Source organism: Pecten maximus, chromosome 19, assembly GCF_902652985.1.
Source record: "Pecten maximus chromosome 19, xPecMax1.1, whole genome shotgun sequence".
Lineage (NCBI taxonomy): Eukaryota > Metazoa > Mollusca > Bivalvia > Pectinida > Pectinidae > Pecten > Pecten maximus.
Window position 1 is genome coordinate 18,994,844 of NC_047033.1, and position 27,715 is coordinate 19,022,558.

Consider the following 27,715-nt stretch of genomic DNA (forward strand, 5'->3'; position numbering starts at 1 on the left):
AACCTATAGTTCCCCGGATTCACCAGGAGGGGCTGGTAACTAATTAAAGTAAAGAAAACCTACTCCAAACATGTCGGGACAACATGGGACCTACATATCCCTACTACAGACAGATCTGTTTGTGGAAGGAGGCCAACATAACTGAACTTAGTTTAACCCTATTAGAGACAGATCTATTTGTGGAAGGAGGCCAACATAACTGAACTTAGTTTAACCCTACTACAGACAGATCTATTTGTGGAAGGAGGCCAACATAACTGAACTTAGTTTAACCCTACTAGAGACAGATCTATTTATGGAAGGAGGCCAACATAACTGAACTTAGTTTAACCCTACTAGAGACAGATCTATTTATGATAGGCAGCCAACATAACTGAACTTAGTTTAACCCTACTAGAGACATATCTGTTTATGTTAGGAGGCCAACATAGTTTAGTTTAACCCTCCTTGACCAACAACTTTTTGGAAAAACTAAGACAATCTCCATTCCCTCACCCTTTCAAATCAATCTATCATATTTTCAGTAAGTATGGCAGAATTTTAACTAAAGAAGTCTTAAATGTAACTGATCATTTTAGCTTGTATTACTTGCTAACATGCAGATGAGGATCTTACCAGGAGGGTCCTTGACTTGTCTCGGACAGCGGACTCTCACCACCCCCTGGCCCCGTCATGTGGTGGTCGTCATCATGGCGAGAGATTTGATTCAGCTTGCCATACACCGATGATGAGCTGTGTCCACCTGGGGTGTGAGGTGGGTCTCTCTGACCAGCTGGGTGGTGATGGTGATGGGAGTTATTGTCAGGGTGGGGATGAGGATGAGAGTGGGATTGGGGATGATGGGAGTGGATGCCCTGCGGACTGAGGAGCAGATTCGAGTTATGTGGGGAAGGCTGATGATGATGAGAGTGTTGGTGGGGTTTGTTTTGGACTGGCTGGTGTGCTGTCTGGGAAGTCGGCACATCGCTTGTAGGCCTGGGAGATTGCTGGGGTGGGTTACCTAAAAAAAAAAAAAATAAAAAAAATTGAAAAACTATTTTGAATTTTAACAATGCTTTATCATATTAACATCATTATATGCATAACCACTAAAACCAGTTCCTTATTTTTCTTTCTCACAGTTTTATAGATCTGATTTTTTCTTCATTCAATCTTTATCTGAATGCATATCAAGATGAAAAGGGTCTTAAAATCCAATTGCTAATCACTCGGCTCAATTTTTGGAAAAATTACATGCAGGGTTCATACAGATTTTAACAAACCAAATTAAAGGCCTTTTCAAGGCTTTTTCAATGTCTTAATTAAATATCCAAGGCCCATTTTACCCGTCATCTAAGTCATCTTGAGAGGGAACAAGAGAAAAAAGCAACTTATAACTATCCACTTGATCAAAATACAACTTTATATGGTGATTATTCTTATAAACATTTATTAAAACAGTAACGTTTTTAGGAAAGGTGTCATAGACAAAGTTGAATCCAAATGATTATTGGCCAGGGTTTCACTTATCCTAATGAAACCTTAATATTCAAGGATTTTTCAAGGCTGTAAACCTATTTTCAAGGCTTTTCAAGGCCCACAATGAAAATCAAGGCCTTTCCAAGGCCCACAAGTGAAATTCAAGGCTTTTCAGGGCCAAAGTGAAATTCAAGGCTTTCTCAAGGCCCGTGCTAACCCTGACATGGAAGGCAGATATTTTTTTTTACCTCTAAAATTAAGGCTGGTTTTCTTTGTAACCTACAGTCAGAAGGTCTCAACTGTCAGACAGCAAGAGAGTCTGCTATTATACTTACCAGGACTTGTTTGCTGGGCTATCTGGCGACTTATCACCTCTTGTAATCTCTGTAAGGTTTGCAAGGCTGAAAATGAAGGACAAAGAATTAGAGTTACCTCCCATGAACTGAATTACAAATCTGTGGAAGACTACATAGCACTCCAAAAGTAACTAAAGAACTTTTAATACTTTGTTCAGATGCCTTATCTTATCAGAAATGTTTTATCCATAAAATATTAATGCCATGAAAAGATACTGTTTTTTTTTCTCTTGTCACAGATTTAATTGAATTTTTCAAATTATAACTTGCTACATATCAACAAGCTCACATCTTTTAACATGAAAATGTTCCCCTTGTAATTCTGAAGAGGAAATCTTGTAGAGCTGTAGTTTGGTCCCTGTAATGGTTGGCTGTGTTGTAGCTGCTTGGTGTATATACAAGTCTTTTACAGGATATTCGTACTATCTTACAAAGGGAACACTGTCACAAAGGGATGTAGCCAGTCGATATAACCTTCCTTTTATGGATCTGGTTACTTTCAGGAAGTAATTTATAAGCATTGAAACTGTCCCTAGTAGCATTTAGAGGCAAAGAAATCAACCTTCAGGAAGTGACACCAGGTTTAAAGGGAGGAGAGATCAAATGTACTGAAATTAACCATCTATTTTATGGTATTAAATAAATCTTGATTTTTAGTTTAACAAAACTGACATTATTTAAAACAGGACATTTGTGACAACCGATACAGCAATTACCTTTGTACGAACAGGTAAACAAATGTTAACGAAAGAAAAGCAGTAAACAACATGCAATTAAACAGGTACATGCTTTGTGTAAACAGTTAGAAAAGGTAAACAGGATTTAACTAGGATTCACCTATTGTTTGGAGAATAAAGTCACAGAAAATAGGATTTAACTATACACGTATATAGTTTTATCCTATAGGATCCATCTATTGTTTCAAGATGGACAGTAAACTATGCCAGTCTTGAGAATGTAGTAACATTTCTATAGCTTCTTGTACAGCACTGTTACTCCTTTTCACATATATATGGTACTATTTTCAGGCCTGACTATTATATTAGATCTTTAACTAAATTCTAACAAAATTATCTACCAAACAATATTTGGATTAAGGTGACCATCAACGCAAAAAAATCCAAACAAAAACAAGAAACTTGAAAAGTATAAAAAGATTTGAACATCGAAATACACATGGTTGTCACTGTCAATAAGGACCATCATGTGTAGCCATGTTCATACCTTTATGGGTTAGATCTTGATTTCTCTGACTGCCGCTGAGCTTGGATATCAGACAGGGTATCGTGGAGAGGAGTGGGGAGGTGGCGCCTAGAGACACAGAATCACGTACTGATATAAGGTGTTGGACCATCAATCAGAAAACAATACCTTAATATCAGGGATCAAACTGTCCAAACGAAAGCTTTTTTCAAACTTTTTAAAACTGTCTTTCCAATGCTTTTGAATCAAATTCAGTATTACATCCAAACACGCATGACATTATGAGCCCTTTGTCAAACTTAAAAACCCACAAGTATCCAAATTCCTACTGGTTATCAATAAAGACTTCTGTATAATATCAAACTTCCATGTGTACTTTGTGTGAAAGGTTCTTACTATGCCAGATGCTGTATTATAGTCTACAGCTAATTTGTTTTAACAAATATAGGTTTTTTTCCAGTGTCCTTACAGTACAGCAGTAGTTGATATAGTTCAGTACACAGCCAGTTTCATGCTAAACAGTATAACAATTTGGAAGAGTCATTCCAACTGGACACAGTTTGTTCTATGATGTAAGTGTTTCTGTATCTAAGGGACTATTTCTGACAGAAAGTAGCCAGAAAGACGAGAAGGAACAGTGATGTGGGCGACGTACCTGTGGGGGCTATTCCGGCTAGAGCTGCCGCCGTTGACGTAGGAAGTGACATGGGTGTAGAACTGGGACCTAACTGTGGTGTGCCTGCACAACTTGACCGCCGTGAACTTGATGGCGAACTTCCTGGTGATATATCCATGTCATCCATCTGTGAATCTGCAACACAAATATAACAAACTAGAAGTGTCATTTTTAGTTTACAGTGTGTTTGATACAAATTAGTTCAAGCCAATATAATCAATTGTATGAAGCTGTAATATATCAATGCTTATAATTATGATGTAATGGCCCGGAGGGTAAAAAAGTCTATATACCGTATTTTCCCTAATAAGGGCGCCGGGCGCGGGTAATTGGCATAGGGGGGCGCCGTTATTTTAGACCATTTTTATGAAACAGGTTTATAGTCTGAGAAATTTTGGCGGGAAACCTCACTGATTACGTCATTCACACGACATGCTTCTGTGTACAATGAAAAGCTACGAGAATTCTTTCAAGTTACGGGTATTGAATTATGCGAAGGAGAAAGGAAACAGACAGGCTGCTAAACAGTTTAAAGTTGACAGAAAATGTGTACAGAGATGGCGGAAAATGGAAACAGAAATATCAGGAAACAATGCAAAAACAAGCCGAAAACTACCCGGTGGTGGACGAAAAGTCGGGAACATGGATATTGAAAACAAACTGTTAGAATGGTTTGCCGAACGAGTACCGGTACGTGTTACGGGAAAAGCACTCCGGGCCGAGGCCCTTAGATTACATAGAGAAAACGGGACGCAAAGCTTCAAAGCTTCATGTGGATGGTTTACTAGGTTCAAAAAACGACATAATATATCGATGAGGAGGACTACTCATGTCGCCCAAAAAAGTGTGTCAGCGGTAGATGATCGTGTTGACAGTTTTCTACAATTTGTTAACCGAATGAGACGGATGAGAAACTACGAACCATACCTCATAGGCAACATGGACGAGACACCTATTTGGCTGGAAATGCCGGGTAAATCAACTTTAGACATAAAGGGGGCGAAATCTGTGAATGTCATGTCAACAGGACACGAAAAAGAGAGAGTGACTGTGATATTGGCTGGACTCGCGGACGGTACAAAATTAGCCCCATTTGTTCTATTACCGGGGGTCAGACCGCTGCCTAAAGGTGATATCCCCAGTGGTATTGTTGTACACATGTGTGGAACTGGCAAAAGATTGTGGGCAGATGAAAATATCATCCAAATATGGCTGAAGAAATTGTGGGGACGAAATAGTGCTCAGAAGAGACTGCTAGTTTGGGACACATTCCGTGGTCATATGACTGAAAAGGTGAAGGACGTCACGAGGCGCATCTGTAACACAGACATCGCTTATATACCCGGCGGGTGTACCAGCAAACTGCAGCCTGCTGATGTTTCATGGAATCGGCCAGTTAAGGCTCATTTCGCGGAAAAGTATGACGAGTGGTGTTACGAAGGGGAGGTGAGTCTTACAGCACACGGAAATCGTCGACCTCCCACCAAAGCTTTAATGTTGAAGTGGATCAAAGAGGCCTGGTCCAAGGTCACTCCGGAGATGGTAAGGAAATCTTTCAAAAAATGCGGTATTAGTAATGCTATCGACGGATCAGAAGATAACCTGTTCTTGTACGAGTCCGATGATGAACTGGAGTTTGAAGGGTTTACTGCCAAGGATGTTGAAATTGTGGAAAATGTGCATGAAAATGTAAAAAACGATGCTAGTACTAGTAGTATTGCTACTGTAGCCATGGAATTGGACAGCGATAGTGCTAGCGATGCAAACAGTGACATGGAGGAAGCCTCGGACTATGATAGTCCAGGCCAATAATTGTATAAATTTACGAACTCAAGAACAATTGTGGTTTGAAATTTTATGGAAAATAAAATTAACACAAGGTAAGCTTCTGTTTCTATTTTTTATTAATCATGTTAAAATTTTGTCCCAAAAAAAGTGGGGGGCGCCCTTATTAGAGGGGGCGCCCTTATTAGGGAAAATACGGTATGTATGTGGTTGCTCAAAATACAAGTGCAATCAATGATTGCGAAAGCTCACCGGCGGCAGCAATCACACTATGCATTCGTTTTTTATGTATGTGTAAGCATGTAAATTTGAAATTTTATGTCACATAATATCGCTCCTAGACCTCTAATGAATGTATAAACCAAATTAGAAGGGCATGAGGTGTATACTTTTGGACTGACAAGCTTTCCAAAAACTTACTCCAAAAACTTTAAAGTTTTGGGGTGGGACGCGGACGCGGACGCCGTGGTGACAGCATTAGCTCTCGGTTACTCGTAACCGGTGAGCTAAAAACGTTAAATATCATTTGACAAGACAATTAAAGTCCCCATTCAGGTATGAAGAATGCACAGATAATAAATTCATGTAAAAACTAATTCTACAAAGTGAATGTTTGACAGATCCATTAAATTCAGTAATTGGTGGTATAAATACAAATAAATTCAGGAATATCATTTATTTTAGAAGGAAATATGTAAAGTTCAATGCATGTGAACCATGCGCCAAGTTAGATTATTATACTTTATATTTACACTTGCCCCAAGTAATATATACCTAAGTCTCAAGTAAGACTTACCCATGTCAAAAGAAAGATTTACACATGTCACAAGTAGGATTTACCCATGTCTGAAGTAGGATTTACCCATGTCTCAAGTAAGATTTACACATGTCACAAGTAGGATTTACCCATGTCACAAGTAAGATTTACCCATGTCTCAAGTAAGATTAACCCATGTCACAAGTAAGATTTACCCATGTCTCAAGTAAGATTTACCTATGTCTCAAGTAAGATTTACCGATGTCTCAAGTAAGATTTACCCATGTCTCAAGTAAGATTTACCCATGTCACAAGTAAGATTTACCCATGTCTCAAGTAAGATTTACCCATGTCTCAAGTAAGATTTACCCATGTCTCAAGTAAGATTTACCCATGTCACAAGTAAGATTTACCCATGTCACAAGTAAGATTTACCCATGTCTCAAGTAAGATTTACACATGTCACAAGTAGGATTTACCCATGTCACAAGTAAGATTTACCCATGTCACAAGTAAGATTTACCCATGTCACAAGTAAGATTTACACATGTCACAGGTAGGAATTACCCATGTCACAAGTAAGATTTACCCATGTCACAAGTAAGATTTACCCATGTCACAAGTAGGATTAACCCATGTCACAAGTAAGATTTACCCATGTCACAAGTAAGATTTACCCATGTCTGAAGTAGGATTTACCCATGTCACAAGTAGGATTTACCCATGTCACAAGTAAGATTTACCCATGTCACAAGTAAGATTTACCCATGTCACAAGTAGGATTTACCAATATCTCAAGTAAGATTTACCCATGTCTCAAGTAAGATTTACCCATGTCACAAGTAAGATTTACCCATGTCACAAGTAAGATTTACCTATGTCTCAAGTAAGATTTACCGATGTCTGAAGTAGGATTTACCCATGTCTGAAGTAGGATTTACCCATGTCTCAAGTAAGATTAACCCATGTCTCAAGTAAGATTTACCCATGTCTCAAGTAAGATTTACACATGTCACAAGTAAGATTTACCCATGTCACAAGTAAGATTTACCCATGTCACAAGTAAGATTTACACATGTCACAAGTAGGATTTACCCATGTCACAAGTAAGATTTACCAATGTCTGAAGTAGGATTTACCCATGTCACAAGTAAGATTTACCCATGTCTCAAGTAAGATTTACCCATGTCACAAGTAAGAGTAACCCATGTCACAAGTAAGATTTACCCATGTCACAAGTAAGATTTACCTATGTCACGAGAAAGATTTACCCATGTCTCAAGTAACAGCAGGAGATGTAGCTCAAACTTATTTTGTTGATGTAGGTCAACAGTCAAATTTAGGTCAGAGTGACCAACTGTGGGTACATAACGCACCAACTCACCCAGGTAAACCAATGCCCCAAGTACGAAGTCCAGTGACAAATGATATAGAACTGGACAAACTTATTCTGATCAAAGGTCAAAGGTGAAAAATGTAGGTCAAAGTGGCCTTCTTTTGATAGATGACACATCTTCTCACCATTGGGAACCCATATACCCCAAGTATATGAAGTTCCTGTGACTGGCAGTATATAGAGCCCAAACAAGATAGTGGCAGAATGCATGGAAGGACAGACAGAACGATGGACACACAACGCAAGACTACAGTTCCCACCCCTCCTAGATTCTGGGAAGTGTGCAAGTGGTCACTTATTTCATCCTTACTATTTTTATCCACGACCATATTTGAACAGGCCTATGTAGGTGAAGGAAGGATGGACAATTTCACTCTGCAGGACCATGACTAACGTACACCCATTTTTTTTGTGTATGTTGTACATGTATTTTTTAAGTTCTAAGCAGTCAGATCTAGAGCTCAAAAGATAAACCAACTTCTGCTTCGATGCAACAATTTACAAAACATGTTGTTACATAACAAACAATACTGATACTGTCTGGAAGGGAGTTTACTTTTGCCATAAACCAAGAGGTCACAGGTTCAACTAGAGAAATGACACATCAGAAAGGGTCCTTCTATGTGTCTGTCACTAAACCTAAGCCAAACCCAAACTGATACAAAATTACTGTCACTAAACCTAAGCCAAACCCAAACTGATACAAAATTACAGTCACCAAACCTAAGCCAAACCCAAACTGATACAAAATTACAGTCACCAAACCTAAGCCAAACCCAAACTGATACAAAATTACTGTCACTAAACCTAAGCCAAACCCAAACTGATACAAAATTACTGTCACTAAACCTAAGCCAAACCCAAACTGATACAAAATTACTGTCACTAAACCTAAGCCAAACCCAAACTGATACAAAATTACTATCACTAAACCTAAGCCAAACCCAAACTGATACAAAATTACTATCACTAAACCTAAGCCAAACCCAAACTGATACAAAATTACTGTCACTAAACCTATAAGCCAAACCCAAACTGATACAAAATTACTGTCACTAAACCTAAGCCAAACCCAAACTGATACAAAATTACTGTCACTAAACCTAAGCCAAACCCAAACTGATACAAAATTACTGTCACTAAACCTAAGCCAAACCCAAACTGATCATGATACAAAATTACAAGCCAAACCCAAACTGATACAAAATTACTATGGACCAAATGTTACAACATAATGTATTTTGATATTATGATTATGAAACTATGGTGAACATAATAGACTAACGGGCTCACAAGGTATCTTGTACAGATTCTTTTTTTTCCCCATTTCATAAGTGGCCAAGTGCAACCTTTCACCCTTTAACCTTGAATGCGGACAAACCAAATTTAATAACGTAACCTTTTCTTTAAGTTTGCTTTTCAGGGTGTTCAAACTGAGAGGCTACTGCCAACAATTTAATGAGAGTTCTATTTTTAGTAACAGCAACCTTGGCTGACCTTGACATTAATCATTATTAGGAACCTGATAAACCACTATTGCACTAATACAGTTTGACATCATATGAAGTTTCAGAAAGTTTGGCTTTCTGGATTCTGTGATAATCTCTGGAAACTAAAGTGCTCACAAACAGATGCAGGGAGCCCTAAATATTGGTTGTATGTTGTGACCCACTTTTTTGCCTTTAAAAGATCCTTTGTAAAAATTAGTACAGCAGATATGACCTGGAAACAAAATTGTACATGTTTATCCTAATAGAGTTCAGAGGTGAAAATATAGGTCAGTGACCTACTTCTGGTGAGCAAGGCATCACCCTAGGCCTCCCAAGATGCACCTTTACATATGTTGGGGAAACAAAATCATTAACAGAGGTACAACACATACATAGACAAATGTGATAAATATTATATACCCAGTTAGTTACACTTCCCAAAAAGTAAGGGTAAAAAAGCTCGAATTTAAGCATAAAAACAAAATGTATAATATACCCATTTTTGTTGTTCAGAATGTACACAAGTGGTATTGATCTACCTGACTTCTTTCATGATTTTCATAATATCATATTTTGTGTATTTATTTCTTATGTAGATGATATGCTTGGGATCGCCCCATCTGAAACAGTCTTAGCAGAATTGCCTGTTTTTTAGCTACCAACTGCTAACTCTGTGGCTTGAGGTCGCTCAAGTTAGGTATCTCTCCTTTCTATCACAGGCGCTTGCATATAGAAAATATCACTTTCGATTTTTTTTTCATATGACAGCGGTATGTGTAATCTGTTAACCTGAAGGTTGGCAACTACGCCACGAGCGAAACGGCACCCCATCTCACTTCAACCGGCTAAAAAACACATTTATTCAAACTGACACGGCGCACACTATATGCGACCGTCATCAGAAAACATTCATCTTTAACCTACCGTGCCACTCAATATGAATTGTTACATCCAAAACACAATAATCCGTGAAAACATCGCCGAATTCCTCGCTCAGAACGCCATTTCTCAAACGGCTCCCTGAGCCTGTCCAGATTCTTCATTTACATACGGGGTTCAAAGGTCATGCGATTATATAATCGACTGTCACCAGGTGCACTTTTTGGGATCATCTCGGCATACTTTATTTTACAGGTGCATGCACAGGACGTCGTTTGCGATATCACGGACTAATAAGATAGCATGTTTTAATGCCATGCAGTGATGAGATCGTCCTTTCCTTTTTTTCAACTGCATCATTTCGGTAGTTGCTGAACTTCGTTTTCAATCAAAAAGATTGCATATAACGGTGCTCAATAACTTGTTCAAGACAGGGCCGGGACATTATACGTATACCATGAACAAGCAGTATCAGTTGAAATTAAATTTTTCGAAGTTAAAATTTGGATGGGGTAATAGCTGATAGTTGTTTGATATTTTGATTTTTTATTGTACTTGCCATCTATTTAGGGCTATGCCAATCTTCAATTCTTAAAAAAATTGACCCCTACATGACTAGTTAAAAATGTATACCACACACAATATCGATAAGAATAAGAGGTTGTTCTGGGTATTCTGGCGTTAGCCCTAAAATACTATAAAAGTCTGGCGTTGACACAAAATAACCACTACTTCCCCCTCAAGTATTCTCTTTTCTTTCTCATTTTAATTCAGTTTCATAATTCTGTAAGCACTTCAGCCAGTTTGATTATTATTAGTGTAGCGTTTGATGCTTACACACTCAATTAATAAGGTAATTCATCAATAACTTAAATTTTATATATGCGAGCGATGTAAAGTGGAATAAATGGATAATTGAATATTACAAAGAATACATTTTACAATGCGTTAAACTCTTTGACATTGTCACTGGTGGATTTAAAGCCCCCCCCCTAAAATTGTCAAAGTAAGGGTATCTTAAAAAACGAATTCCCGTATCAATCAGCGAAATAACAATATCAAATCATTAAAAACATCTCTCATATACTTGTTTTTATAAAACACACCAGGTATGAATCTATCGTGAAATACACTAGAATGCAGGATTTTGCATTAACCTGCTATTTTTCAGGGGGAGAACCGGCGGACACCCCCCTCCCCCCTTTTAATTTCGCACGCCCCCTATTTGAAAATCCTGTGTCCGCCCCTGATTGTAGACACTAAAACTAAGGGGCAAACTGATGATATCGAGTGTATTAAAACCGAAATAACGTAAGAAAGTAATACTGTTTCGAAAATTTGAATAAAAAGGGGTTTAAAACAAAATGACTGAAGGAACTCAATATTTCGATAATCATACAGTGATAGATGTACTCATAAAATTTGGATTGAACTCGAAGAACTTCTAGCAAACATTAAATCTAACATTGTGGTAAATGAAAATAAATTGATGATGGATCATCGATCACAACGTACAAATCGTTTGACAGGTCTGAAGTATGATTTTCGTATTTGACGACGACATGATATTTGTAAAATGTGCAGAAATAAATGAACAGGTCTGAAGTAAGTAATGTTGGTACACATGTATACGTTCCAGTAACCTGATGACAGTCTTATTCGTGATTCACTTTTCTTTTTGTTCGTCCAGATTTCAGTAAACTGACAAAAGTTAATCAATAAATAAGCATTTTGTTCTACCTTTGTGACAATTATTTCATTATTTAGAAAACGATACGATAGTGAGGTTCTGTGTGAATCAATATATGCCCCCTCCCCCCCCCCCCCCCCCCCCTTTCCACTTATCGAAAATCTTATTCTCGAAAGATTGCAAAATTTGCTATAATCATTTAATCATTTCATTTTTCCGAAATTTTGTTCCGAAATTTGGCCCCCAGACCCCTCGCCAAAAAAAATTCGGCTCCCGCCTATGGCGCTCGCATTACCACATTACCACTAAATTACTGGACCCCCCCCCCTTTCCAATTCCTGGATCCGCGCCTGCTGTGTACTGTCATATACGGTGCATGGTAATCAAACGTTCAAAATAACGAATAATTTATAAATCATCGTTCATCGACGAAACTCTTCAAATAATCGTAACTTAGACGAAACTCTTCAGCGAGCCGAAGCATTTTGCGGACAAAATGCATGCGGAGATGACCCCCAAAAGTACACCTGACGACTGACGATCATATAATCGCATGACCCTTGAACCCCGTATGTAAATGAAGAATCTGGACAGGCTCAGGGAGCCGTTTGAGAAATGGCGTTCTGAGCGAGGAATTCGGCGATGTTTTCACGGATTATTGTGTTTTGGATGTAACAATTCATATTGAGTGGCACGGTAGGTTAAAGATGAATGTTTTCTGATGACGGTCGCATATAGTGTGCGCCGTGTCAGTTTGAATAAATGTGTTTTTTAGCCGGTTGAAGTGAGATGGGGTGCCGTTTCGCTCGTGGCGTAGTTGCCAACCTTCAGGTTAACAGATTACACATACCGCTGTCATATCAAAAAAAAAAATCGAAAGTGATATTTTCTATATGCAAGCGCCTGTGCTTTCTATTAGTCATAGCTAGCTAAGCTATGATGGCTCTAGCTTGGGGGTTGCATGCCCCTATAGTATCATTGGTATTTCAATTGTTTAGGTGTATCTTTTTAGAAGTGAGTAAAATTTTATTATGTAATATTGTTAGTTGTGTTGATGTTATTTAGTTGTAAGAATGAGCAGCCCCTAAGAATGCCAAACCTTTAAGTAATAATGAATATGAGCCTGAACAAGTTATTGGTTCCATTCAATAAATTTTTGACTTTCATACTGTTTTGGTGTGTTGTGTATAAATATATATAAAGTAAGATGTCATTTCTGCCTAGGAGAATATGCACAGAAAATTGTTTCATGAGCTTTTCAGCACTAACCCTTCATATTGTTAAAATACAAGTTGCATAAATTGGAAAATCATTCAAAATGGACTTTAAAACAGTTCAAACCAGCCCAACAGGCCAACTTGCAAGGTTAATGGTTAATAAATTTCATTGCATGAAAGCAAATTAAAACCCCTTATTTAGGAACGTTAAATATGTATGCTATATTTCAATTTCATTTAATCTTAGCTAGTACTGATATTAATTAGAACTAGAAATTGTTGGCTAACAATCTGACGGGCTTTTCACCTACTTAGCATAACTGACCTAAAGGCTTGGTATTTCCAAACGTAAAAAATATATTTTAGAACACTTGATAGGTCATCCACATTCTAGTTTTGAATTAATCTGGCATCTGAGATGAAACGTTTCAACAAAGGAGTTGGACAAGGGGAGATAACCCATACAGCACATTGTACGAGTTATCTCCCTCCGTCCAACTATATATATATATATATATACAGCTACTTTGTTTTTTAAAATACATAAAATATAAAGGGAAATATTCAAAATGGCATCTCGCATTAACAACAAATTTTACTGAAAAACTAAGGACAGCAAAAATCATCAGAATGACATACTGCGTCATACTTCAAAAGAATTTTGGAAAAAGATTGAAAAATGAAGATTTTCTAAAAATAGACAAATTTGACCCCATAGCTTACTTTTTTATTTGACCTTTGACCCGAAATTTTTTTGTAATAAATGTTAGCGGCAGGCATTATCTACAAATAACATAACTACATGACCTCTGTAGAATAAATCCTTTTTTAGTTATGGTAATTTTAAACTTTTTAATACATGACGTCATGGTGGCCATATTGGATTTTGGATCGACCCCATTATAACAAGACTTGGCCAGTACCATCTCATAGTCATTTTTTCAAAGTTTGTGTTGAATCGCAGTGGTGAAATTTGAGAAGAAACTTAAAATGCGAGTTGTAGCTATATAGGCATACATAAGATATAGAGAGAAATATTCAAAATGGCGTCTCGCGTTAACGACAAATGTTACCAAAGAACTAAGGACATCAAAATCATCAGAATGACATACTGCATCATACTTTGAAAGATTTTTTGAAAAAGATTGAAAAATGAAGATTTTCTAAAAATAGACAAATTTGACCCCATAGCGAACTTTTTTTATTTGACCTCTGACCTGAAAACTTTTAGTAGTAAAAGTTAGCGCCCGGAATTATCTACAAATAACATAATTACATGACCTGTGTAGAAGAATATTTCTTTTAGTTATGGCCATTTTAAACTTTTCAATACATGACATCATGGTGGCCATATTGGATTTCGGACTGACCACATGATAATATAACAAGACTTGGTCAGTACTATCTCCTTGTCATTTTGTCAAAGTTTGTGCTGAGTCGCACTGGTGGAATTTGAGAAGAAACTTAAAATGTGAGTTGTAGGCATACATAAAATATAGAGTGAAATATTCAAAATGGCGTCTCGCGTTAACGACAAATAATACCAAAAAACTAATGACATCAAAATCATCAGAATGACATACTGCATCATATTTTGACAAATATTTTTGAAAAAGATTGAAAAAGATTGAAAAATGAAGATTTTCTAAAAATAGATAAACTTGACCCCTTAGCGAGCTTTTTAATTTGCAGGGGTAGAAATAAGAAATTATTCCAGCTGGACCAAAGGGCTTGCCAATGAGAAAATCTACTGGCCCTTCTGTAATTTAAATGGACCTGGAGTGCAGCCATAGGCGGGCCAATTTGGGGGGTCCCCCCCCCCCCCCCCGAAATTTTTTTAAAAACGTAGAAGCTCTCTGGTGCATTCTAGAGTATTTTGAGCTAGAAAATTGAGTTTTTAAAATTGTTGTTTTTTAAAGAATGTTTTTTTTTTTTTTTTTTTTGATGAAAATTCACAACATTGTTATTATTTGCTTATAGGCCATGGTTATGCGCAAAATATCATCCATGTTTTTGTTGATATCTATTTGTTTTTTGTAATGTCTGCTGTTGCTGTGATATATAATTAACTTGGAATAAAATTACGACATTGCACAATAGATCTTTTGTAAGAGGCATGTTTCATACATTTGTTAGATTGAAATGAATAGAAATCGCTCCATCGTGAAAATTTATAAACCGATAGAGAAAAACATTAATATTATGACCTTCCACCACCATCTTGTTGTGACAGTGGTGTCTTTACCGCGCTTGCAATAAATGCTATGCGTTGCAATCGGGAACAAACGCAGCAGCGATCCTGAGTTTTGATACGATAAGCCAATGAAAAATGCTGTTACATATGCGATAGGGCCAAGCCTACGCGAAGAACAAATCAAGCATCTCCGAACGATAAGTTACGTTAGTTAAGGTTTATTTTTGAATTTGTGAGGGTAGTTCTGATGTTCAAATATCAACAAGCCCGACAGGCCAGCTCATCGAATAACCAATCTGCCCTTCATTAAATTTAATAGCCCCGGGCCGACGGGCTTGCGGTTATTTCGACCCCTGAATTTGACCTCTGACCTTAAACTTGTCACGATATAAAAGTTAGCCCTAGTCATTACCTACAAATAATATAATTACATGACCTCTGTATAATGGACACTTTTTGAGTTATAGCAATTTTAAACTTTTAAGGTATGACGTCATGGCGGCCATTTTTAATTTTCTGTCCTACTTAATTTTGTTACATGAACATCTTCAGACCTTCTCATTAAACATACCTACACCACTTGGGTGAAAAGCCCTAATTATGTTTTTTCTTCTGTCTTAAAAATGCAATAGCCAATTTGTTCAACATCTGAATGCTTTTTAGCAATATTCATGGTGCAATATTTCTTTGGTGCATAATTATAATTATAGTTCCTGCTGACATTTTTGCCTAATCTGTATTATCCATGGACTGGGGGGCATGGTCTTACAATATAATCATCATCCAATATCCAGTATATATATTATACAAGAAATAAATATTACAATTCAAAGCTAAGCCTATCAAAGTATTTTTCAAGCATCCTTCAAACTCTTCTTTAGCAATTTCTCATCAGAAAAGTCTTGCCAATGTACAGAAGACAATGATGAGATCATCCTGAAGTCCTTAGTGTTGATAGCAACAACCAGCCTAGTAGATAGCATGGGTATTTGCTGTATAAATAATGAACTTCATTCAAAACCAAAATAAAAACAAAATTCTGCAACCAAGCTTAAGTATTGATGGTAATTATAAGAGACTGCAGGTGAATGTATACGTAACTGATGTCAAAAAAGCATAACATCCCCATATGAACACTAGCTTATATACACATGTAGTGTACCAGTAACCTGAAAGTGAAACTCCACAGGCTTCAGTAACAAAACATATAAATGTCAGCTGTACAATCAGGCTGGGTATTTTCATACTTTTTCTATTTCGCTGCCCATTGACGGTGTTTTGAAAATTTGATCCATGAATTAATAAGACACAGGTAAATATTATCTGCGAAATTAACTGTGGGTAAGACTTATGTTGTAGCATCATTGGCTGCCTCCAATTCATTCAAGGTTATTTTGACAATTATAAATGGTCAGAACAAATTACAAGGGCTGATTGGTATGTTGTGATCCTCATATTGAAAGATTTGAATTTTGCCCGACATATTGTATCCTTTTTCAACATACCGTAATCCCCTTCAGGATCTTTACACTTTTGCCAGCGGTGTTTAAGGGCCTCAATGGCACTTTTATAGAACTCCTTTTCTTGGCTGTTCAGAAAGTCATCCACTGCAGGTATGACCTCATCATCGGACTGAAAGTGAGTGTCTGAAATAGCTGTTTTGGAAATAGATACAAATCTGATGGAGTGAGATCAGGTGAATTAGGCAGATGCTCAATCAATTTAAAGCCACAATCATGAATGGCAGCCATGCCAATGACAGACTTGTGAACAAGAGCATTGTCCTGGTGGAATAACTCACCTTTAGTAAGCTTTCCGCAGTGCTTAAGTTTAATATTTTCCCATAACTGCCTCAGAATCAGAAATGAAGCATAGTATGTGCCATTGATTGTGTCCCTTTTGGAGATAATGTATCAGCAGAATACCATCTGCATCCCAGAAAACCAAGACCATAACCTTCCCAGCTGATGGAACAGTCATTGCCTTCTTTGGCAGGGGAGAGACAGGATGCTTCCAATGATTCGATTGTTGCAAATTGTTTGGCCTCTGGGGTAAAATGATGGACCTATTTTTCTTCCATAGTGACAAATCTCTGAAGAAAGTTGGCAGGATCTTCCTCAAAAAGGTTAAGATTAGCATGCGAAAATGTGTGCCTGTTGTGCTTCTGATCAACTGTCAGAAGTCTTGGTACCCATAGGGCCGAAAGCTTTCTCATTGCAAGATCCTTGGTCAGAATGAAATGTACTCTTTCCTGTGAAATGCCAACTCCAATGGCTATCTTTCTGTTACTAGTCTGTCAGTCATAACAATATCATGAACTTTGTTGACCATTTCTGGGGTTGCAACATTGATAAGCCTTCCATGACAGGGGTCATCCTCAAGGCTGTCGGACGCGCTTAAATTCCGCCGCCCACCTTTTCACTGTAGCATATGAAGGGGCCATCTTTCCCTAGTGTTGCTACCATATCATTATGGATATCCTTAGGTGTTAAGCTTTTTATGCAAATATTGGATCACTGCTCTTTCATCGATTTAGTCCATTTTGCAAAAGCCGCTTGTCTTGTTTACTTTTGAGTCCTACCTCGTTGCAATATAAACTAACCAAATGAGACCAGTCCTTGGGTACATGGCCCTATAAAGTCAGAGAGGACTAAAAAAAATAACTGAGTACCTACTTCAATACGAGGCTCACAACATATCAATCATCCTTCGTATATGACAATATATTACATGATATAACAGAAAGGGATCCCAGCCCAGAGTGATCTTGGTGCTCATCACTGAATGACTTTTATTGGATCTCCAAGACTGATTTTTTCTCTGCTTTAAATTTCTTCTTAACCATTTGAAAACAAGCTGAAACTACATATATATTAAACCTGAAGAAAACCATCAAGAGCCTTCAGAGAAATAAGGTTAGCAAATTTAATGATAACAAATTTTAACTGACAAAATTCAAAATGGCCAATGGTTGGCCATCATATTTTCCAATCAGTCTCAAACTGGAATATAAACAAAGTTCTGGGTGCCAAGGGGAATGTACATGTGATATTTGGGAAAAGATCGATGAAGAACTCTCTGAGAAATAAAGATAACAAACTTCAACTGTCAAAATGCGAATTGGCAGCCTGCTGGCCATCTTGTTTTCATATCAGTCTCATTATGGAACATGGAAACAACAGACGAAGGGAAATCTACAGGTAAATTTGAGAAAGATCCATGAAAAATTTTCAGATAATTTGCGACAACAAACTTCAACCTGTCGAAATTTAAAATAGCCATCTTTTGGCCATTTTGATTTCTGATCAGTCTGAAAATTCAATATGCACAACTAGGGACTATAGGGAACCTACAAATTAGAGAAAGATCCCTACAATACTTTGAGAAATTTTAGCAGTTACAAGAATCGTTTACAGGGAAGTTTGAATAGCCCATTATCTGATAGTGGTGGGCCAATATAACATGTTTATAACACAATACATGCAGTTATATGCATATAGATTTATTAAATCCTGTTGAACCATACTGGTGTTCAATTCTAAATATATAGTATAGGGAAATCCCCCAATTTGGTACATTTCCCAAATCGGGGTTAAATTTATCCCAGATTTGAGCAGTCATCCCTCATAAAACCCAGGAAATCTCGGACACTTCGACCCTGGACTAATTATGTAAACAAAACATCCCCTCCATCTGTTATAATAACTGTAGCTACCCTGGCCTGGGGCTTGGTGAGAGGGGAGTCGGTCACCGTATGTACCGACCAGTATATACATTACAACTGTGCCTAGGTAGCTTCATTTGACACAGTTAGTTGATTTTGTGATTACAACTAGAATACATCACTTCAAGAACAAACACTTGTCATATCTGTCAACAAGATTTAAGTACATTTGATACATGAATTTTTACTTGTACTCCTGGATTCATGCTTGAACTCCTCAAATTTTCGGAAGAGGGGTATGCTTTACCCCTAACAATACTCCTAACAGGACAAAGAATTATTCCAACATATTTAGTATAAGGAATACAGGGCTTTACCCCACCACCAATAAAATGTTACAACATATTCATTGTAAGGAAAACTATAAAATCAAATTTTTAATATCAGTGCCTTCTATCCCTTCCCCACCAATAATTCTGAAATATATAGCCCTTAATTAATGAGTAGGATGATGGAGGGATAAATATATAGCCCAATACACTGACAATACATCATCCTGTATTTCAAAGGGAAGTCAAGAGCAAAAGACTCATTTCATTCCAAAGAACTTGCTTAAGGCAATACTAATCATATCTTTATTGTCTAGATTATCACTTCCTTTCTTATTTAAAGAAACAATTTTCCCAGCACCTAAATCAAGGTTAATACTTACCAAGAGAATTGTCCAGTAAACAAAGAGTAAATCCTTGGAGACAAACACGTGACACATATATAATCCGGTTCTACAGGAGAATATATATGGACCAACTCACCATGATTGTGTTTTCTGGGTGTCACTTGACCACCACCACTGTATGATCTATTTCCTTCGCTGTTACGTCGGTAACGTCTGTTTGCCTGGCTGCCCTGTGGATCAGGGTAAGTCCCTGAGCCATCTTTCCTGTGAAACATTGTAGCATTGTCTGGCTTATGGTCCACAGCGTGAGGAGTCCGATGGTGAGAAGAGGACTGACTAGGTCCTCCTCGGAGATGTTGCTGTTCCACAGCCAGATGCTGGCTGGCCTGGAACTTTTCAATAATGTATTTTTTGTCCGGTTTTCCACTGTGGGGATAGGTCGGGTTAATATCCGACATGCTTCGTTTGAGGTTTTTCTCTGATAATAATGTTCGGTCCGCAGCATTACTGGAATGTTTGGACTTGTCTGTAGAGACTTGAAAACTTGTGGCTGGAAAACACAAACAAGTGTTACAAAAGCACAAACAAGTGTTACAATAGCACAAACAAGTGTTACAAAAGCACAAATAATTTTCATTTTGCTTGTATTTCATATTTCATCTCAAATCAGTACTTGTTTGAAGATTTCCTTATATATTAAGCATCAAAATTTTTTACAACACAGACACAGCAAGCCATGTCAAATTTGGTATCGATATCTTTTTTATTGGCAGCGTTGTGGTCCCTTCAAAGTATTCATCGATAAAGATTTTTTCCTTTGGTAAAATCACCAGACAGACACTTAATCCTTTAATGTAATACTGCATGTGTATAATAGGTAAGATATCTTCTATTACTTTTTAACCCATATAAAGCGAAACATGAGAGTCCAAGAGGGCTCTGTATCAATCACTTTTAGCAATCATGCCAATACACTCTCAATCTTATTTAAGTAACATCATGTATCATACTTTCATACTTTGGGATGTGCCTCTCAGTACTATGTACAGAGATCAACAGAGATGATTCAAAGCAAATTCAGTTGAAAGACATTCAACTTTAATAACTAAGGATGACTTCCCTACTGGGCCACGCATCTCCTCCCTAGTCTGTGACCATTCAAATTCTTTAGAGTAAATTAGAGTAATTGTGTCTGTGTGACCACTCCCATTTATTAGAGTAATTGTGTCTGTGTAACCACTCACATTTATTAGAGTAATTGTGTCTGTGTGACCACTCACATTTATTAGAGTAATTGTGTCTGTGTGACCACTCACATTTATTAGAGTAATTGTGTCTGTGTGACCACTCACATTTATTAGAGTAATTGTGTCTGTGTGACCACTCACATTTATTAGAGTAATTATGTCTGTGTGACCACTCCCATTTATTAGAGTAATTATGTCTGTGTGACCACTCACATTTATTAGAGTAATTGTGTCTGTGTGACCACTCCCATTTATTAGAGTAATTATGTCTGTGTGACCACTCACATTTATTAGAGTAATTGTGTTTGGCTCCACTACTGTTTCCTCCTCCACCACCACTACTGTTGGCTCCACCACGAGTGTAGTTGTTGGGTTTGACATCGGACTTTGATCCCATTCTGCAAATTAAGAAAATGTTAAATTGCATAGAACTATTTCCAACAAACTGCATTAACACTTAATGTATAGGAATTCTGTACAGAGTCTATATAAATGCAAAATCTATATATAACATATAAACATGTATTTTATATTACAAAATCAAACTAGTATCTTGTATCAGATCATTTAACAAATTAATGTGCAGTGTATTATGGGTATTTGAAGAATTTCAACGTTACATGGACCAATTTAATATTATTTGACAAACAAATCTCCATTGTATCAAGGGTGTTGGAGAATATCCATATTCCATGGACAAATAATTCAGATCATTTGACAAGCAAATTTATATGTGCAGTGTATCCTGGTTATTTTGAGAATTTCCATAGTCCAAGAACTGAAACTCTTTATAATGCCTATGTCTTGGTCAGAACTCCAAAACTCTTGTATGTGATTTCTTAAGCAGAACTAAAGGAATTGTTACAACTAAACATTGTTTTACTCCATCAAAAACCTGGGGACAAGACAGACTTTGTTCTATCAGTAGTAATATTGTGAAGACACTGACCCTTCGGTCCAATCCTTTGGTTTCTCCCACTGAGACACCTCAGTCTTACAGTTGTAGTAGTAGTGCATACCGGACGAGCTGACATGCTCTGACCAATCTCCGCAGGTTCGTCCAGGTGTCTTCTGGGACTGAAAGTAAATAGAAATATATATATACAATGTTAGCAAGTGTTCCTGTAATGCTTTTTAACTGTAATCTTATTTTAAGCGATTTTCACACTGAAAGTGTTGTGCTAATTTAAGCTACTATTTATTATACCATACTTTCCTGCAGATTGCACACAGCAACATACTGCCTGCACATTGTAAAATAATCAGTTTTTTGTTCAAAATATCAACAGGATATCCCGATCGGGCAGATAGTACCGTCAAAAGTAAGTGATAATTTCTATCTTGTTTGAGGAATGGATTAAAGGATATTGTGTGTGGACAAAGATGACTAAGAATATAAAATAATAGACATGTATATATAATTTCAAGTGATTTTTTTGTATAATCTATCAATGAACATTTTATACAAGTATTTAATTTTGCACTTAGCCTACAACAACTTATGAATTTAAACAAAACAAACAACAACAGATAGTCTGACAGCATAGCGACAAAGGGATTAAAAAACGAAAAATTGTAGATATCTTGCAGGCAATCTGTAAGAGATAATGATATTGTGGATACGTCAGTTATCAACTCACAAATCTGTTAAATTTTGATTATGCTTTACAATCCGAATGCACATAAATATGTACAGTAACAAACAGGAATTCTTTCAACATGTCCCAATAAGTGAGACATCTCCCAATGTTTTCTTCCTGATACTAGGTAGTGAAAACATTCGTGGATTCTGATATCATATAATGATATCCAGCTGGACTTGAAGTCTGGGCCATTGTTTAAAACTCTCAGTAAACAATACCTAATCTGAGTTAGGATAAATGTTTGTAATCAATTTTTCGATAGAATATTGATCATAGAACAAAATTAGTAGATCATTTGCCACTCTGAGTAAAGTAAATTTTTTATAAACCTAGCAACCCTTTCTTTTTCTCTCATTTTTCATTATGTCTCAATTTTCAAAGTTCCTCTTTGTTTCTCTCTCATTTTTTGTTGTTGTCAGTATGCCTCAATTTTTACAGTTTCCTTGTTAAATGTCAAACCATCAAAAGATTGATAAAACAAACTCAGGATTGACAAATTATAAGTCTGCAGGTAAAATGAGTAATCATTAATATAACAACACTACATAATCCTAGTTTCAAACAATACTTATCTCAATAAACAATACTTATCTCAATAAACAATACTTATCTCAATAAAGAAGCGTTAAGAAGAACTAATTACACCTATAGTGAATCAACTATTTATTATTTCAGTCTAATTTCAGTCTTGCAACGCATGAAATTTCGTGCTTTTCTGAACTTCCCTTCAGTCCCTGGAGTTTGCTATAGCTATGTTTTAAAGCAGTTTTATTATGCTGTCAGAAACAAAAGATCAATTACCTCTGGTTTTCCATCTTTTTCCTTAACGTCACGGAGGTTTTTGACGCCTTTGTCGTAGTTACCATTTTGGTTGTTACTTCTTTGATTGCTGTAGGTATGGTTTGCCTTTCTGTCGGGAAAACTACTTGATCCTGAAAACAATTTCAAGCTCGGTAAACTCTAATCATATTCAATACACACAAAATATGTTTTCAGGTTGTCAAATATGTTGTTCACATGCTTTTTAGTTCAAAAGCTGTCAGGTCTGACCTTGACCCTTCAAAACTGATCAATGGATACTAAACTCTGGCGAATCATAGAGAGACATATATGGTACCATGTTTAAGGTGTACCAACTAAATCTGTCTTTGTATATTGGTGATAAAAATTCACCTTAAACAAAGAGGTTGAAAGTGACTTCTAACTCTATCCTTCAAAGATAAGAACAAACATAAACGTGTGTTGATCTTGACTTTTAGTAAGATTTAAATTTATCTGCATTATCACTGCTTTTTTAATTCAAAAACAGTCAAGAATGATGAGAATGCATTTGTTAAATTTCTTTTAGTACATATTTAAGATGTCCAGACATACCTTTCTCGTATCTCTCTTTAATTTTCTCAGAATAAGAGCTTTTGTTGTGATATCTGGGACTGAGACGGCTTGAAGGGCTGTTGTCTCGACATCTGTCAGAACTGCCCCCATCTCGCTTGTATCTGTCTGAATAACTGTCGATTCCGTAATTCTTTGATGGGTACTGGGATGACTGTAACACACCAAAGATAATATTTTAAGAACACATTTAGGGATTTTAATATTCATAGAAGATTGGAGAGAATTTTGAGTACATACAAGCTGATTCTAGGTTAAAGGATAACATACTCAGGTTTATATCATATGGATTATCAAACTTATCACACCATATTACAAAGTTGGAAATCTAAATACACGTATGGAATCGTTTCTTGAAGCAAGTGCTAGTAAACAACTCCAATCCTAAAGACACAGCTTTTTTGCATGCTTGTATCCAGGACCACACTAGTACTATTAGCATTTTCAGAGATGTGCAGAAGAACTTTTTGATATTTAAATGATAAAACAAATATAATTTTCATGTTGGTAATAAGCATGAATGTGGATAGACTTTGGTATATACCACAACCAGTGTTGTGGTATAACTAGTTGCTTTACATACAATGTCTATCCACATACTTTCATAATTTATGTAAACGACTGAAAAACTCCAAAGTATTTTTATGTAAAAGACTGAAAAACTCTAAACTATTTCCCGAGATATAAGTATTGGATAGGTATATATATACAAAATGTATCCTCTGTTGCAGACAGCTATGTAGGCACATGTAGGTTTGGAGAGCATCAGTGTAGTACACACATGTATTCCTGATCAACCTTGTTCAGAGCACTGAAGGTAATATTTCCGTACATCTTGTTAATCTTTGATTTTACTGACTATTTTAATTAATTAGTGGTAAGACTATCAGAAACTATACCAAACTGTTCAACAATGTCCCATATGTCCACATCCTAAGCGTATAATATGAAATTCTGTGAATACTCTAGCAGGCGATGTCTACTGCATACAGAGTTTACTAACTCTGGCAGGTGATGTATGTCTACTGCATACAAAGTTTACTAACTCTGGCAGGTGATGTCTACTGCATACAAAGTTTACTAACTCTAGCAGGTGATGTCTACTACATACAGAGTTTACTAACTCTGGCAGGTGATGTCTACTGCATACAAAGTTTACTAACTCTAGCAGGTGATGTATACTACATACAAAGTTTACTAACTCTAGCAGGTGATATCTACTGCATACAAAGTTTACTAACTCTGGCAGGTGATGTATGTCTACTACATACAAAGTTTACTAACTCTGGCAGGTGATATCTACTGCATACAAAGTTTACTAACTCTGGCAGGTGATATCTACTGCATACAGAGTTTACTAACTCTGGCAGGTGATATCTACTGCATACAGAGTTTACTAACTCTGGCAGGTGATGTCTACTGCATACAAAGTTTACTAACTCTGGCAGGTGATATCTACTGCATACAAAGTTTACTAACTCTGGCAGGTGATATCTACTGCATACAGAGTTTACTAACTCTGGCAGGTGATGTCTACTGCATACAAAGTTTACTAACTCTGGCAGGTGATGTCTACTGCATACAGAGTTTACTAACTCTGGCAGGCGATGTCTACTGCATACAAAGTTTACTAACTCTGGCAGGTGATGTCTACTACATACAGAGTTTACTAACTCTGGCAGGTGATGTCTACTGCATACAAAGTTTACTAACTCTGGCAGGTGATGTCTACTACATACAGAGTTTACTAACTCTGGCAGGTGATGTCTACTACATACAGAGTTTACTAACTCTGGCAGGCGATGTCTACTACATACAGAGTTTACTAACTCTGGCAGGTGATGTCTACTGCATACAAAGTTTACTAACTCTGGCAGGTGATGTATGTCTACTACATACAAAGTTTACTAACTCTGGCAGGTGATATCTACTGCATACAAAGTTTACTAACTCTGGCAGGTGATGTCTACTGCATACAAAGTTTACTGACTCTAGCAGGTGATATCTACTGCATACAAAGTTTACTAACTCTGGCAGGTGATGTATGTCTACTGCATACAAAGTTCACTAACACTGGCAGGTGATGTCTACTGCATACAAAGTTTACTAACTCTGGCAGGCGATGTATGTCTACTACATACAGAGTTTACTAACTCTGGCAGGTGATGTCTACTACATACAAAGTTTACTAACTCTGGCAGGTGATGTCTACTGCATACAAAGTTTGCTAACTCTAGCAGGCGATGTCTACTGCATACAGAGTTTACTAACTCTGGCAGGTGATGTCTACTGCATACAAAGTTTACTAACTCTGGCAGGTGATGTCTACTGCATACAGAGTTTACTAACTCTGGCAGGTGATGTCTACTGCATACAAAGTTTACTAACTCTGGCAGGTGATGTCTACTGCATACAGAGTTTACTAACTCTGGCAGGTGATGTCTACTGCACACAGAGTTTACTAACTCTGGCAGGTGATGTATGTCTACTGCATACAGAGTTTACTAACTCTGGCAGGTGATGTCTACTGCATACAAAGTTTACTAACTCTGGCAGGTGATGTATACTGCATACAAAGTTTACTAACTCTGGCAGGTGATGTCTACTGCATACAAAGTTTACTAACTCTGGCAGGTGATGTACATGTCTACTGCATACAGAGTTTACTAACTCTGGCAGGTGATGTATGTCTACTGCATACAAAGTTTACTAACTCTGGCAGGTGATGTCTACTGCATACAGAGTTTACTAACTCTGGCAGGTGATGTCTACTGCATACAAAGTTTACTAACTCTGGCAGGTGATGTCTACTGCATACAGAGTTTACTAACTCTGGCAGGTGATGTCTACTGCATACAGAGTTTACTAACTCTGGCAGGTGATGTACATGTCTACTGCATACAAAGTTTACTAACTCTGGCAGGTGATGTCTACTGCATACAAAGTTATAATTACTAACTCTGGCAGGTGATGTCTACTACATACAGAGTTTACTAACTCTGGCAGGTGATGTCTACTACATACAAAGTTTACTAACTCTGGCAGGTGATGTATGTCTACTACATACAAAGTTTACTAACTCTGGCAGGTGATATCTACTACATACAGAGTTTACTAACTCTGGCAGGTGATGTCTACTGCATACAAAGTTTACTTACTCTGGCAGGTGATATCTACTGCATACAAAGTTTACTAACTCTGGCAGGTGATGTCTACTGCATACAAAGTTTACTGACTCTGGCAGGTGATGTCTACTGCATACAAAGTTTACTAACTCTGGCAGGTGATGTATGTCTACTACATACAAAGTTTACTAACTCTGGCAGGTGATATCTACTGCATACAGAGTTTACTAACTCTGGCAGGCGATGTCTACTGCATACAGAGTTTACTAACTCTGGCAGGTGATGTCTACTACATACAGAGTTTACTAAATCTGGCAGGTGATGTCTACTACATACAAAGTTTACTAACTCTGACAGGCGATGTCTACTGCATACAAAGTTTACTAACTCTGGCAGGTGATGTCTACTGCATACAAAGTTTACTAACTCTGGCAGGTGATGTCTACTACATACAGAGTTTACTAACTCTGGCAGGTGATGTCTACTGCATACAAAGTTTACTAACTCTGGCAGGTGATATCTACTACATACAGAGTTTACTACCTCTGTCAGGTGATGTACGTCTACTGCATACAAAGTTTACTAACTATGGGGCGATGTCTACTACATACAAAGTTTACTAACTCTAGCAGGTGATGTACATGTCTATATATAGCTACTGTACACAGAGTTTACTAACCTAAGTTTATCAGGTTGTAACTCTAGATTACCCTTTCTCACATACTTCCTGGGATGATTTCATGGTTATTAGGGATGGGGTTATTTGATCTCACAAGGAAAGACAGTTGACTATGACGTACATCACAATAGCATAACTTCATCATTTTATGTAGTAATATCACATTGCAAATTGACAATGTCATCAAT

General features: G+C 37.1%; 1 protein-coding gene across 2 annotated transcripts in view; it reads right to left on the reverse strand.

Annotated features, from left to right (window-relative positions):
- The window catches only part of LOC117317368 (WW domain-containing adapter protein with coiled-coil-like), a 42,111-nt gene that overhangs the window by 12,175 nt on the left and 2,221 nt on the right, over positions 1–27,715 (reverse strand). The window contains exons 3-11 of one of the 2 annotated variants that reach the window (XM_033872170.1): positions 23,706–23,877; positions 23,133–23,263; positions 21,638–21,765; positions 20,974–21,086; positions 19,578–19,991; positions 3,673–3,828; positions 3,039–3,125; positions 1,794–1,859; positions 616–1,000 (exon numbers count right to left, since the gene is read on the reverse strand). In XM_033872170.1, the coding sequence (XP_033728061.1) occupies positions 616–1,000; positions 1,794–1,859; positions 3,039–3,125; positions 3,673–3,828; positions 19,578–19,991; positions 20,974–21,086; positions 21,638–21,765; positions 23,133–23,263; positions 23,706–23,877 (1,652 nt within the window). The remainder of the gene's footprint in view (positions 1–615; positions 1,001–1,793; positions 1,860–3,038; positions 3,126–3,672; positions 3,829–19,577; positions 19,992–20,973; positions 21,087–21,637; positions 21,766–23,132; positions 23,264–23,705; positions 23,878–27,715) is intronic. The other variant, XM_033872171.1, reaches the window with a different exon arrangement.